Source organism: Gopherus evgoodei, chromosome 1, assembly GCF_007399415.2.
Source record: "Gopherus evgoodei ecotype Sinaloan lineage chromosome 1, rGopEvg1_v1.p, whole genome shotgun sequence".
Lineage (NCBI taxonomy): Eukaryota > Metazoa > Chordata > Testudines > Testudinidae > Gopherus > Gopherus evgoodei.
In genome coordinates this window covers 77,778,739-77,794,474 of record NC_044322.1, presented here as the reverse complement: position 1 = coordinate 77,794,474, position 15,736 = coordinate 77,778,739, and the positions used below count along the sequence as shown (strand labels likewise).

At 41.0% G+C, this 15,736-nt stretch overlaps 1 protein-coding gene across 5 annotated transcripts in view; it reads left to right on the top strand.

Moving 5' to 3' along the window:
- The window catches only part of TBC1D4 (TBC1 domain family member 4), a 174,636-nt gene that overhangs the window by 116,880 nt on the left and 42,020 nt on the right, over nt 1–15,736 (top strand). For 3 of the 5 annotated variants that reach the window (XM_030566568.1, XM_030566548.1, XM_030566539.1), the window contains exons 6-10: nt 333–424; nt 1,963–2,073; nt 3,335–3,454; nt 12,869–12,943; nt 14,111–14,337. In XM_030566568.1, the coding sequence (XP_030422428.1) occupies nt 333–424; nt 1,963–2,073; nt 3,335–3,454; nt 12,869–12,943; nt 14,111–14,337 (625 nt within the window). Of the gene's footprint in view, nt 1–332; nt 425–1,962; nt 2,074–3,331; nt 3,455–12,868; nt 12,944–14,110; nt 14,338–15,736 lie in introns of all 5 variants that reach the window. The other 2 variants (XM_030566558.1, XM_030566530.1) reach the window with 1 other exon arrangement.

Genomic DNA, 15,736 nt, shown 5'->3' with positions numbered 1-15,736 from the left:
AGAACTTATCATTGTTGTGTTCTATTCAAATCCCTCCCAGATGGGATTCCCAATTTTATAAGGCACTGAATTCTTACCTCAGTATGATCTAGTGAGAGTAGACAAAGTAAGAGTTTTGTACTTTAATAGAATTTGAAAAGTACTTTGTAGATATGTTAATAGCTTTTTAACTGAAAGCCTTCTAAAATAGCTCATCTTTCATTTATTTTAAAAGTGTATTATCTTTATGTAGTTTTAATAGCAGCATAGATAGGAATCATAGGATAATCTGGTGAATGAATGTAGTTTTAGTAGTTGTTAAAGGCTCTGTTTAATATTTTTTTTTTCTGAAGGTCTTTACCCACCAAGAGCCAAACTTGTAATTCAGAGACACCTGTCATCACTTACTGATAATGAGCAAGCAGACATTTTTGAGCGTGTTCAGGTAATAAAGTCAACGCAGTTCATGTGTCCCTCCCATGTCTATGTAGGTTTTGACTTCTCTCATATTCTGGAAATCTTTTTAGCGTATGTGCGCGTGTGTGCAAAGTTTTGTGCTCAGGTTGCTGACTTTTTCTGTGATCAGTGGACTATATTTTAAATTGGGCCGAACCCATGTTCTTCCTTTCAGCTGTATTTGGCTTTCTTTCTTAGTCATCTGCATGGGCTTAATACTCTGCATTAATTCATTTCTCAAAACTATTGTACTGCAATAGTATACTCCAGTCTAAAGTGATTTGAGAAGGTGCTGGTATGGGAACAGTTCAGTTCTCAACTCTGCTACAAACTTCTCATGTGACCATAGGCAAAGTTATTTTGTCTGTCTGTGCTTCTGTTCCTCATGTGTAAAATAGGGAAAACAATACTTCCCTATCTTGTGGGGTGATGTGGGGCTGAGTTCTGAGGTATATGAGACGTTCAAATAATGAAGTGATGTGGGCAATAAAAACAAAAAGGCTAGAGATAAAGCGATTCTAATATAAGATAAAATAATACATGGTTCCAAAATTCCTCTTAGAATTATCTACGCATGATTATTGACTCTGGAGGCTCATCATATAAGTGGGGCTACTTTCTTTTTTTTTTAATCCTATCCCTCAGTCTGGGGCTTTTTGCCCACCCAATCCCACCTGCAACAAAGTACATTTTATTCCAGCTATTATGGCAGTAGGTCCTGCAGAACCCCTGGGATCCCAGTCCTGCTTCAGGACTCTGTAAGCAAGTATATTTAATGTGCAGATGAAGAATTGGTTCAATGTGTAAGAGCATTTTGGCACTTTATGAAAATCTTCCCCCAAGTCCCATTTTCATTTTAGTCATTGCTTCACTCCATGCTGCAGTGTCTAACTGACTTAGGAGCCTGTCTTGTTTTTAAAATGAACTTAGAGCTCATTTTCAAAATGAGACTTTGAGACTCTGCAATGCCTAATTCTAAGCCTCATTTAAAGTCAATGGGACATGGGCTTCTAAGTACAGTATCTGCATCACTTTTGAGAATGAGATTCTGCAATACCTAATTCTTTCTCAAAAGTAACGCGGGTACTTAAGCCATGTCCCATTGACTTTATATGAGACAGAGGCTCCGAAGTCAGTTAAGCACTGTTATCCTGATGGGAGCAATGCGTAAATAGCTCTAAAAGTCTGAGGTAAGGGTGCAGATAGGCACCTCTACGATTTCTTCAAAAGCACCTGGCAACTTTTGAAAATGGGACTTATGTCCTAAGCCAATTAGGTGATTTTGAAAGTTGTGCCTGTTAACTACTTTTATGATTGTATAGTGCTACATAAACTTTTGTACAAGTTGTTATTAGAAGTAGTTGAATGGTATTGATAGTGTATATGTAATGCATATTCTAAATTTGCTGGCATCCGGAGCATCAGGAATATCTTACCTTTAGAACCTTCATAGTATTTCTAATCAGATATCAAAGCAAAAGTGATGTATTGAAAGAGATGTTTTATTTATTTGTCTATTCTTGACAGAAAATGAAGCCTGTCAGTGACCAGGAAGAAAATGAGCTTGTGATCTTACATCTGCGACAGTTGTGTGAAACTAAACAAAAGACGCACGTCCATATTGGCGAGGCACCATTGGTACAGCCTATACTTTATTTTCTTTCTTTATTCAAATACAACCTTAGATAACGCTAAGCTACAGTACAGCAGGGAAAACTGAGCCTTTTATATTGTGAATGAGCAAGGACTCCTTCTTATCTGTTTTCCATAACTATACTGTTTTTAATTCATTTTGGCATGTTTGATTAAAGTTTATGTTTGGGGTTGCTTTTCTGTTTTTCTGTTCCCTTGGAAAAAGCAGACAGGTAATTTTTGTTGCAGACTTTAGTACAATATAAGCAGTGCCAGAAAAACCTTAGCCAGCCTAAACACAGTAAGAAATAATTGTAGTACAGGGGTGAATATACAGAGCGTTACCTTTTTAGGCCACATGCTTCATTTCTTTTAAATAAATAACAAAAAACAAAGTTAGCCAGGGGTGGGTGTTTTAATCCGGCCCTCGAGCTCCTGCTGGGGTTTGGGGTTTGCCCCGCTCTGGCTCTCCAGCCAGAGAGCAGGGTCAGGGTCCTCTCTATGCAAATCCCAGAAGCAGCGGCATGGCCTCCCTCCAGCACTCCAGCCAGGGAGTAGGGTCGGGGGCCCCAGAAGCAGTGGCATGGCACCCCTCTGGCTCCTACTTGTAGGGGCATCCAGGGGCTCTGCTCTGCACACTGCCCCCACCCCAAGCACTGCCCCCTCAGTTACCATTGGCTGGGAACTGCAGCCAATGGGAGCCGCAGGGGTGGTGTCCGTAGATGGGACAGTGTGCAGAGCTGCCTGGCCACACCTCCACGTAGGACCCAGAGAAGGGACATGTTGCTGCTTCCAGGAGCCGCTTGACATAAGTGCCGCGCGGAGCATGCACCCCTGAGCCTCTCCCCATGCCCCAAACCCTGTCCCAGCCCTGATCCCACCCCCCTGCCCAGAGCACCCTCCTGCACCCCAAAGCCTTCATCTCCAGCCCCACCTTAGACCCTCCTCCCCCAGTCCAGAGCCTCCTCCCGCACTCTGAACTCCTAATTTCTGGCCCCACCCTGGAGGTCACACCCCTAACCAGAGCCCTCACCCCCTTTCGCACCCCAACCCCAATTTTGTGAGCATTCATGGCCTGCCATACAATTTCTATTCCCAGATGTGACCCTCGGGCCAAAAAGTTTGCCCACCCCTGTCCTGTAGGCTAGTTATGTTAAGTAAAGGGCACATTGCTTGTTATATGATCAGGTTTAGTTTTAGTTTTCAGAGGCCTTCAATTGCCGAGAGTCCTACCAAAGCTAAAAAGTGTTCTTGCTTACTTCAGCAGAACATTTCAAACAGTGCAATCCCAGAAAACACTGCCAGCGGTGGCCGGTTTAAACTCGACGTTCTGAAAAACAAGGCCAAGAAATCCTTGACTAGTTCTCTGGAAAATATCTTTTCAAGGGTAAGATTAATAGCTCATTGTCAACAGCTCTTGCAGATATCATTAATGATAAGGTTATACAGTGTTTGTTTGTTTTCATATTTAACAATAGTTCAGATTTATACTAAAAACTAGACAAGCTAAAATCATATGCATGAAACTTAATTGCTTCCTATGGGTTTAATTTGGCTGGATTATGTTGATGTTAAGTGCAGGAAGAGCACACATGCACAGAAGCAGAGACAGTCTTTTAGCAAATATTTATGAAAATGTGTTGAGTTCCCATCAACAGCAAGTAGTGCACAAAGTTAAGTTGCAAGATTTCCAGCTATTTTGAGACACAATATAATGTAGTTTAATCATAATTCTGCATTATGTTTGTGACAGACTGACCAATATCCTGCCATATCCTGGGTAAACCTTATGGAATAAACTTTACTAAATTAAGTTAAAACTTAGTGACTTAGGGTTAATACCTTTTGGGGTCCATTATGTTAAAAATGCCATTGTTATGGAATTGTATGTAACTCCTCCTAGGACAAGGGGGATGCTGAAAGACCTGCTGAAGAGGTAGGCTAATATTAGTTCAAACGGGATTCTCCAAGGACCAGCTGACAAAGAAAGGATTTTTGGATAAATAGCCTGGTTTTAAACAGGCTCGGAATCATCTTGTGATCCAGCAGACGAACAGGATTCCTAGTTCACTGAGGGCCCCAATCCTGAAGGGAGGGTTGGAAGGTCTGGGCTTGCTGAGATGCCATAAGATGGGGGCTTGTTCTGAGTTGAAGCTGTAATGGACTGGAAGCCATAAGGAAATTCCTTGGATGGGATTTGGAAGGACTGCTCCTGCCAGAGCCCAGGATAGATTGGGATGCTCTTATTATTGCAAGTTTTCTGTGGTAGTACTTTTTACCTTAAGAAAAAAACAGGCATGGTAACTTACAGTGACGGGGTAGTCACACTGTTAATTGTCTCTGAAGAGAAAGCAAGCAACTGTGCTTGGGCAGCAGGTCTGTGCTGGAAATAACGCAATGAAGGCAGGGAACTGTGCAGCTTGGAAACACTCCAGTCAGAAAGGAGTGAGGTGCAGATCTCCACCCAAGAAAGGCAACAGCTGGGGAGCAGGAAGTCTGGGAATGGTTGCCCTTGCTGGACCTTTGAGGGGAAATACAGGTGCAGTTGCCCTGAACTGTGTGACAACATTCATTAAGTAAACAGAGTCAGTCCCTTCTGAAAGAGCAGTAATAAAACAGCATCACGTGTAGTCTGTTGTAACTCTTTTCCTTCATGAAATAAGTACTTGAACGCTATAGCTTCTAGTTCTGCAAAGCCAGTGTCACAGGGTTCCCTCAGCTAGCCTGTGTGCCGCACTGCCTGGCCCATTTGGGTTGCCTCTGTCATGGTATGAGCCCCTACTCTGAACCTTAGCGTCCAAAAGATGGAGTACCAGCATGAATTTCTCTAAGCTCAATTACCAGTTTAGTACTTGTAGCGCTGCCACCAACCAGGAATTCCAGTGCCTGGTACACTCTGGTCCCCCCAAAACCTTGCCCGGGGAACCCCAAGACTCAGTTCCTCTGGATCTTAACACAAGGAAAGTAAACCCTTTCCCTCACTGTTGCCTCTCCCAGGCTTCCCCTCCCTGGGTTACCCTGGAAAATCACTGTGATTCAAACTCCTTGAATCTTAAAACAGAGAGAAATTGGGCTTTTCCTCCCCCCTTCTCTCCTTCCTCCCACCAATTCCCTGGTGAGTGCAGACTCCCTTCCCTTGGGTCTTACACAAGATAGCCAAAAATCAATCAGGCTCTTAAAAAGAAAAGCTTTTAATAAAAGAAAGAAAAAAGTAAAAGTTTTCTCTGTAAAATCAAGATGACAAATGTTACAGGGTCTTTCAGCTTATAGACACTAGAGAAAATCCTCCTCCCAGCACAAATACAGGTTTCAGCAACAGAGATACGATCCTTCCAGCAAATACACATTTGCAAATAAAGAAAACCAAACAAAAAGACTAAACCGCCTTCCTAATTGGTATTTACTAAATTGAACAGAAGAGGCTGTTTCAGAAATTTGGAGATATCTGCTTACATGTCTGGTCCCTCTCAGAACCCAGAGAGAACAAAAACCCCATGAAACAGCCCAAAACAAAGGCTTCCCTCCACCGAGATTTGTAAGTATCTTGTTTCCTGATTGGTCCTCTTGTCAGGTGTTCCAGGTTCACTGTTTGTTAACCCTTTACAGGTAAAAGAGACATTAACCCTTAACTATCTGTTTATGACAGCCTCTTACTCAAACATGCACACAAGCCATTTCTTTTCCCCAGGTATAGCTTTTATCTTTAGATTCCCAGCTTCGCAGAGCATAGTACGGGCAGGTATTAGGAGGAGCCTTCTACTCACGTATCTCTACCGCACACAGCTCACTCTCTCAGCTACCCTAACTACATGTTCTACTACACTGAACAAACAAGAGTTCTGGAGCGAAGCTGCAGCAAAGCTGGAGCAGAGCAGTTCTGAAGCACCTTCATTGGCAGCAAGAAGGAACTGAGGTTGTGGGGAGCATGCTGTGCCCTTTATACCTCACCATGGAGGCACCACTCTAGGGGTTGCTAGAGGCACTCCCCTACGGGTACTGCTAGGGAAAAAATTTCCGCACCGATGCACGTGGTGAGCATGCACACCTATTATGGAATAGATATTAGCAATCGCTCAAAGACAAGTTACAGAAAAGGTAACTGTCTTTTCCTGCCAAATATATATCGTCCCTTATTGATCTGATTTATCTCATTAGCCCAGTCATTGCCCACATATGTCAACAATCTCACCATGACAGGTTAATTGCCTCCAGTTAAGCCTTTAATCTTCCCTGTCACACAATTAGCTAAGCGACCTGGGTGCTACGGCTCTCACTGTGTCACGATCAGTTTCAAAAATTGCAAAATATTAAGATTATGGCTATATTACATACAATCAGAGGTACCCGGATATTGATGAATGGCATCTCATTTCATCATTTAATGTTAGCCAAGGTGCAATGTGCAATTAAACAAAGTAACAATTGGAAAAGCTGAATAATTCTAAAAGGTAGGGTAGTATTTTCTCTCTTCTCCCCTCAGCCTTCTTCCCCCCACAGTGTGGTGTTCTAAAATCCTATTTAAGCTCAGACTGGTAAAAGCACTTTAACTAAATGATGGCAGGCAGGCTAGGAGCAGAGAGAAGAGATGTAAAGAGGAACAAGGGAGGAAGGTCTAGGAGTTATTGGACCGAGGGCCGTAAATCCTGATGGACTGTGTTAGTGAGGTGTAACTATTGTGCTGACAATGATATGTCTAAATGTATTGCCTGGGCCATCAGAACTAGTTGGACTACAAATGGGAGATACTTAGTTCAGCAAGGTACTTCAGCCCTTAACTTCAAGCATGTGAGTCAGCCCATTGTAGTCCTTGTGCTTAAAGTTAGTCATGTGTTTAAGAACCTTGTTGAATTGGGGCCATACCTATCATGAATTCTTGGATCAGATTAATCTGAAGATGTTTGGAAAGTTGAGTAGCAATTGTGACATCCTAGAAGCCATGACCTGAGTATGAGGGAATGATCTGTGAAAGATCTGAGTAATTTCAGCAGTTAGAAGTATCGTCAGATAGTGACAGTAACAGCAGTGCTGTGTGCTTTGAATCTTTTATTTGTATGTTTAATGCCCATAGAGCATATGACGGGGCGGGGGGAGTACTCTGGGCTCTGATAGTTCAGTGCTTCACTAGGGGATGCTGCTATTGAACAGACATATGTCTGGAGATGGAACGTGAATCTAGGAATGACCCAATAAATATTATGAAACATAGTCTTAACTGCATAACTCAGTCAGGTATGTGGGCACATTAACGTGTTGTAGCTCACAATGTGAGAAAGTATTTCCACTACACTGGTACAAGGGGTGAGTAGGCTGTTTTCTAATTGGTCTACTAAAGATACAGAAACCACTGGTAAGAATTGCTCTATAGGTAAGATCATTTTTCTCCATGATTGCTTATTTCACCATTTAGAATATGGTATGTCTCTCTTCTGAGCAGGGTCATTGTGATATAAAGCAGTGCCTTGCATAGTATATAGCAGAATGAATTTTCTGGAGTCTGTGGGTTGCATAAAGTAATCCATATGGTAGTTTGGTTTATTTAAGGAGATGGACCTACACATGTCCAATCTCATCTGATATGATGAATATATTACATGACCAAATAAAACTGCAAATTTTAGGTGCCAAAAATGTATCCTGTATGTAACTACAATAGATTAAAAACAATCAGTATGTTGCAGAGCATCTTCCAAAAAAACTAGAAATGGGTCCACAGGGAATCCTTTCCTTGCACTTCCAGCAATGGCTTCATTAATGCAAGAATTGGAAAAGATTGATAAGGACATTGCATCTAATTGGATATGGGACAGGGATTTGTTGTTGCGTGTGTACAGTGCCTGGCGCAACAAGGCCCTGATCCAGGACTTGGCTTTAGGCACTACTGTAATAAAAATTATTAAAAATAATACATTGTAACTTCTCTTTCTCTTTTTTGCCGTCTACCTTTTAAAAGACTGCTGCTTGTTTCATGTTCGATTGTAAGCTCCCTGGGACAGGAAACATCTCTCTCTCTGTGTAAGACACTGTAGAAAAACACAGTGTGGCCCTAATAATGGTTCAAGTCATTTAACTGTACCATGATGTAAAAACTGATGACATCACTTGTCCTCTTTATTGTAAAGTTTTAGTAAACAAAAGATTTATGTAATTTTATAACTAGGAAGGAAAACGGTGATAGTTCAGATCAACTGCACCTGCTTTTCCCCCTCTGTGGTACAGCAAGAACACTGTTCTCAGGCTTCTGGCTCCCAAGCTATCAGCAATCTTGGGTGGAGATGTGTCTTTCTCTCTCTTTCCCTTCTGACTAGAGTATCTCCAGGCTGAACAGTTTCCTGCCTCCACTGTGTCATTCTCAGCAAAGACAGGCTGCCTTAAGCAATCTTCTCTTACCTTCTGTTCCCTAATAACAGAATGATTGCCAACAGTTAATAAGTTACTACACAGCACTTCCTATGCAGGCCTATTTTATTCTTAAGGTAAAAGCGCTACAGAGAAAACACATTAAAAACAGTAACAGAACATAATAATCAGCTTGCATGAGATCAACACAACCCTAATATGAGCTCTGGCAAGAGCAGTCCTTCAAAACACCACCCAAGGAGTTGTGGTTTCACATTCATCACAGCTTCAGCTCAGAACAAGCAGCTTCATGACATGTTAAGTCCACAGTTCAGGGGTCTTTGATCTGGAGTTTCCAGGAGAAGGTAATTAGCAAAGAATTGAGCTTTCTCCCCAGGGCATAGTTTCAAAAGGATGGATTCATCCCCAGGTATTTCCTAGGATATCCAGTTTACAAAGGTTGTCACTAAAAATCCTTTGAAGTGCCTCATGTCTTCCAGAGATTGCAGTAATCCTGTCTTCCTGCTAAAGAAGTTCCATACAATCCCACAGCAGTACATAAACATTTTCATTTTTAATGCGATGAACTCAGAAATATTAAACCTAATTCAGTAAGGTTTGTCCAGGATAATACAGGACATTGCTGCAGTTGTCACAAAAACAAATTCTAAGTTTCTATTCAGAAAGTTGCTATGTTGGTAGTCTCAGAAAATCTGTTCACATATTTGATTAGTAGATCATGAAAGAGGAAAGACCAAGAAATCCATGGAATGTAAAATCCTTCTTCGTCCTCTGATTGTACGTGCAAAGTTTTTTTCATTTTTTTTTTAAAGATGCACTTGTAAAGTCTCTGTCATAATGGATTAAGAAATATATACTTATAAAATACTCAAGCAACATGTAAGGACAGGATTGTGAACAGCTGCTCGCCCAGCTAGTCGCATTGGCATCAATGGTGCTGCTTGAGTGAGTAGGTGCTCACTAATGTCAGTAGAGGGTTGACAGTCTAACTCTAAATGAGAAGCCTATTTGTTTTATTAAAAATAAAAATCTCAAAAGTATGTGTCTTTCTCATTGGCTTACTTTGCTGAAATGTTCTGAAAGTTGCCAGGGCTGAACTGAAAACAAGCTGTGGCTTCATAGCTGTGCATCCCAGAAAAATAAATATAACCTGTGCTTGACCTCAAACCTCATAAATATAGTTTGAATTTTGGTGCTCGTGCACATACCAGACTAAGAAAACAAAGGTTTTTCTCTGTCTCAGAAATGTAATATTTATAGAAGTCATGTGTTTTTTAATGCCAAAAGCACAACATTACCCTTCCCTAAACTAAACGAATGTGTTAATTCACAGAATTTTCATTCATATCTGTTACGTGATATGCCACTGAAGAGAGATGCTTCAGGGCCAGCATTCCTTTCTGTTAGTAACAGGCTTTAGGAGGTAGTTTGCGCATCCATGGCACCGAGAGTGGTTTTCAGGACTAAAGCTCTGGAAGGAAAAAGTAACCTGAAGCAATTCTTGACATTGTAAAACATTACCTATGGCTGTGAGTACAACAAGAGGAGCTACTATGCCTTAAGTCTACCAACAATTTCTATAAAATATTGATTTATTATTGTATTACTGTAGCACCTCTAAGCCCAGTCAATGACCAGGACCATTGTTCTAGGTGCTATACAGTCAGAACAAAAAGACAGTCCCAAAGATCTTACAATCTCCATATAAAATGAGATAATAGACAAATATAGTCAGATCAGATGGGGCAGTTAAAAAAAAAAACACGAGACAATATTGGTCAGCATGATAGACTGTGGTCTCAGCACACCAGCAGCCTGTTACAGTTTTGTAGCCATCACAGAAAAAAGGAGTGTTTTGAAGAAGGATAGTGAGTTAGTTTTGTGGATGTTTATGGGGTGCTTCTCTCAGGTGTCAAAAACAGCATGAGAGAAAGCAAATGGGTTTACTGTTGTGTATCTGATTAATTATCAAAGTAGCATGCTTCAGGAGCTGAGGAATTTCCATTCCCATCAGATAATAAAACAATGTAACATAATGTACTCTGATCATATATTTCATAGACTCATAGACTCTAGGACTGGAAGGGACCTCGAGAGGTCATCGAGTCCAGTCCCCTGCCCTCATGGCAGGACCAAATACCGTCTAGACCATCCCTGATAGACATTTATCTAACCTACTCTTAAATATCTCCAGAGATGGAGATTCCACAACTTCCCTAGGCAATCTATTCCAGTGTTTAACTACCCTGACAGTTAGGAACTTTTTCCTAATGTCCAACCTAAATCTCCCTTGCTGCAGTTTAAGCCCATTGCTTCTTGTTCTATCATTGGAGGCTAAGGTGAACAAGTTTTCTCCCTCCTCCTGATGACACCCTTTTAGATACCTGAAAACTGCTATCATGTCCCCTCTCAGTCTTCTCTTTTCCAAACTATACAAACCCAATTCCTTCAGCCTTCCTTCATAGGTCATGTTCTCAAGACCTTTAATCATTCTTGTTGCTCTTCTCTGGACCCTCTCCAATTTCTCCACATCTTTCTTGAAATGCGGTGCCCAGAACTGGACACAATACTCCAGTTGAGGCTCATCCAAAGGCTTGCAGTGTTCACTGACTATTCTCAGTAAATACAGTTGTTATGACTGGATAGATAGCAGAATTGCAGAAAAGAATGCGAGGGTCATAGAGGATCATCAGTAGTGTGTGACACTGTTGCAAAAAATGCCAATCTCATTCTGAGTGTATTAACAGGAGTGTCATGTAAGACATAGTAGGTCATTGTTTTGCTGTACTTGGCACTGGTGAGGCCTTATCTGGGGGACTATGTTGGGTGTTTGGGCATGGCACTTTAAGAAAGATGTGGACAAATTGGAGAGAGCCCAGAAGAGAAAAACAAAAATAAGAGGTTTAGAAAACGTGTCTCTTAGGGGAAAGTATGGAATAATTGGGCAGGTCTAGTCTAGAGATGAGAAGGTCTAGATATGTTTGGTCCTCTTGTAGAGGGGAGATGGACTATATAACCTCTTGAGGTCCCTTCCAGCCCTACAGTTCTATGATGCTGTTCTCCAATAGATTATGCTAACACCAATTGTAAATGGCGTGTGGAAGAAAAGAAAGGAACCTTACACAAGTGTAGGATGGAATCACTTACCTCCAAGGAAGAGTGGGAGATCCGCAGTAGAATTTGTAGGTCTGTGACTCCAAATCCACTCAAATAAATCTATCATTCTCAAAACAAGATTTGAAGAGTCAGGGAATTAGGTGCAGTCTGGTTGTTCCAGAGGGTTGTTGAACCGGGAATGGGAGAGGAAGCCCTGTATGAGAAGAATCTACCTCTGTTAAAGGTTCTGAGTGGGTGGAGAACAAATTAAGTCTGAAAATTTTGAGGAACGTATAGATTGTTTTGTCAAATAAGAAAAGATTCTTTTGGAATGACATGAGGGCAGGAGACAGGTTCCAGAAACATCTTAATGATTATTAGAGAGATTCTGTGGGTTTGAATGGACAGGAATCCAATAAAAAAAATGTATCTCATTTCTGGTAGCTGTTTTTGATTGCAGTAGGTCATTTATTTAGATTTCAAAATAACTCTTTGTGACTTTGCATGTTTAAACTAAGTTGGTAATCACTACACGTACTGCCTTCAGGAAGATGAGGCATAGGTATGTCCCTATTTGGAGTATACCCCTGTTTGGTCCTTATTGCAATCAGAGCCTCTTCCTAAAGTTTGTTGTATTTTTTTCCCTTTAGGGGATAGCAGAAATTCTTCCTTGCCTCTGCCAAGAAGTAGCTTATTTTTCCTTGTCAAAAACCTTGACGTGGAAGCAGGCAATTCTTTTTACTTGCAACAGATTTTTACTCTTCAAAATCTTTCCATTCTTCACTGCAGAAAAAGAGACCAGTGATCATTTTTCATAATGGAGTGGGGGCTTGATGGACTGTAAATCTCACTATATAACTCTGAGATGATGGAACTGTACTATACAGATGTAAACATGTGATAGACTTTACATTTGAGGCTTACTCTGGGTGCAGTCATCTTGGATTGGAATGTAAAAATATATGTAATGCATGTGTATAAAAATCGCAAACATTTATAGCTTCTATTTTATAATCCATCCATGAATGCCATCAAAATTTAAGATAAAATTTAATGTTTTTTCCTTGCGAATAACTTTATTTAATATTTAAACCCATTGCATAGCATACTAATTTAAAAAATCAGTGAGTGAATTTAGTGCTCTGAAATCAAAGGATAGATTGGATTAGATTAAGGTGAATAGTACATGCAGTTATTATGTGGACTTTTGTAGATAGCACTTTGTAGCACCTCACTGTTTACCTGCAGGATCTCTGCTGTTTTTTTCCAGTTGTCTCTTAAACAATTTATTTAATCCTACTATGAAGAACAAAACTTGGGATAAAATGGAACACTCTCATTCTTGCAGGGAGCTAGCAGAATGCGAGGCCGTCTGGGCAGCATGGACAGCTTTGAACGGTGCAGCAGCCTTACTTCTGACAGGGTATGTAACAAAATTAAGTAAAACTGGAATGTGCTGTGGCTAATGCTGAAGCAGTAACACAGCAACTCTCCTTTGATTTCAAGGTGGGCACATAAAGAACAAATGTATATTACAAAGAGATATATCTACAGTGGAGGATAATCCTCTCTGGACATAGTATGCATCTTATTTCAGTTTTCTAAACCACATTATTGTTAAAGCTCAAACTCAAAGAAAATCTTGCTCTTTTTCATTCATGCTGGCTGTTTATTTTTTAAACTTCACTTAACTTGCTTTTGTGGTCAAGCTAAACCAGGGAATTTATAGTCTGCTTCTGTTTCATAACTTTTTTCAGTGGGATGTTTAAACTAAAAAAGAAAACACAATTTAAAAAAATTCTATTACTTTTTTCAAGTAAAAAAAGCTGTTTTTACCACATTCAAACTGTGAACATAAAACTAGGTAACAGTCCCCATTTTTGTTTGTTTGTTTGTTTTTTAAAATGTACATAAAGCTGTTGAAACACAAATTATTTGTTACTGAATAAAAGAGAAGCTTGAATCTTTTTTTTAAGTACTTGAAAACCCCATGTGTAATGCCAGTTATGTTCACTGTTATTTTATTTCCTGTTTTTAATGTCTTTCCTTTTACCTCACACATTTGAATGAATGATTGTTTTTCCAGGAGAAGGAGGATCCATAACAGCTTTTATTATTTGATTTTCCTGCTGCTGTTACTCAGAATCTGTCTATGTAATAATAATCTGTTTTTCCAGGATATTGCTTTGACAGTGCAGGAAATATGTTCATGATATGTCGAGGAAGCTAGTTTAAACCAGCTTTGGCTGTGAACGTTTTCCATACTTTCTTTTTCCTGAAAGAGCTAGAAGTCTAGCAGTTGCAATTGTTAGTAGCCAAAGGGTGTTCAAGAGAGGAGCGACTGGTCTATTATGAATGCTTTGTGTGCATCGTCTTTGTTGCTTTAAAAAGGACATGGCTATTTCAGAGCTAATTATCAAAGGATGTCTGGTGTTGGTTGCGCAGCTGATAATTAGCATACAATAGGCCATGACCAAGAAGAGGAGAGGCTTTAGTTCTTCCAGACCCTCGAGCTGTAGGGTTTGTTTACTATGTTACCAGTTGTACAGTGCAGGGGGGAAAGTGTCACTCCTGTCTGATTTCCTTTCAGGACTGTTCACCCGGGGATTCTCCTCCAGCCACTCCTCCAGCTTCCCCCGTGTCCTCGGTCTGGCAGCCATTTCCCGAAGAGGACTCTGATTCTCCTCAGTTTAGAAGGCGTGCGCATACTTTCAGCCATCCAACGTCCAATGCCAAGAGGAGGATTACTTTTCAGGACGGGAGGTCCCAGAGTGTTAAATCTCCACTTCTGAGACAGAATTCTGTAGAGCAGAGCAGGTGAGTTTGGGCATTCAAATGTGTACAAGCATTTTCAGAGATTTTTCTGATAAGGAAAAATAGAATGAAATGAATAATATAAATAATGCCCATCCACGCATTTAAGCCACAGTTGTTAATGTTCACATAGGCTGCTTGTGCAGTGTTTAGATTTTTCATAATTTGTTCAGAAAATTTCTCTACAGCAATAGTATTTGTTGCTGTACCTCAGTTGATACACAGACAGTAATTAACTAACCAAAGAGCCAGTTCTCATCTTGGCTCTGTGGCCTTGGGCAAACCACTTAATCTTTTGAGCTGTGTCTACATTAGAGAATTTTAGGGGATGGAAAATTCCCATCAGTTCAGCTTCACAGGTGGCCACACTGCAGGAGCTCTAATGTAGGCAGGGCTCCAGTGCCTTTCCTTGTCTCCCACCAGGTCACTTAAACCTCCTGAGGAAAGGGTTGTAAGAATTCAATACTACTACCACATTGTGAGCTATATTTAACTTTTTTGAGAGGAGAGCATGTGTAGGCTCCATAGTGCCCTTTCCCAAATGTCTCCCTTTTAAACTCTTTTCCTTTTACTCTGGAGACCTTTGCTCCAGCTAGCATGGTTGGGAGGTGCTCCCATTGGAGACAATCATGGTTCCTTCATTTTTGTCAGAAGGAGCCACCACAATTCTTTTCCAGTTCTTCCTGGATACTCCTTTACTCTCCCCATGTCCAGGAGTGAGCGTACAAGCTCAACATCACTCAGTCTTTCTTTATTTGCTCAGGCCCTAGACCAGTGGTGGGCCACCTGTGGCCCATGGGCCACACATGGTCCATCAGTGTAATCCACTGGAGGGCTGCCAGACAGTTTGTTTACATTTGCACGGCTGCCCACAGCTCCCAGTGGCTGTGGTTCGCTGTTCCCAACCAACGGGAGCTGCGGGAAATGGCAACCAGCACATCCCTGTGGCCCGCGCCACTTTCCTCAGCTCCCATTGTCCGTGAAGGGGAAACCGCAGCCACTGGGAGCTGCGGGCAGCCGTGCAAATGTAAACAGACTGTCTGGTGGCCCACCAGCAGATTATCCTGATGGGCTGCAGGTTGCCCACCGCTGCCCTACACTCTGATTCCTCTTACCTGGTAACATTCTTTTCCCAAACGACTGAGGTGGCCTCTACATTTTACACAGGTTTACATTTTTAGAAATATATTTTTAAAAATCATGTTGGGTGAAATGCTAGCAATTCTTTGTTCCATTCAATGTGCTTATTCAAATGACAAGGTTAAAACCACAAGTGACTCTTACTTATGAAGTTGGTTCTGTTTCATATAGAGGTGGGGTGAGGAAGCAAGAAAAAGAAGCTTTGAAATGAGTTCATCAGAATGGTATCCCTGTGTTTGGCAGATAATTTCAGTATTTTTTT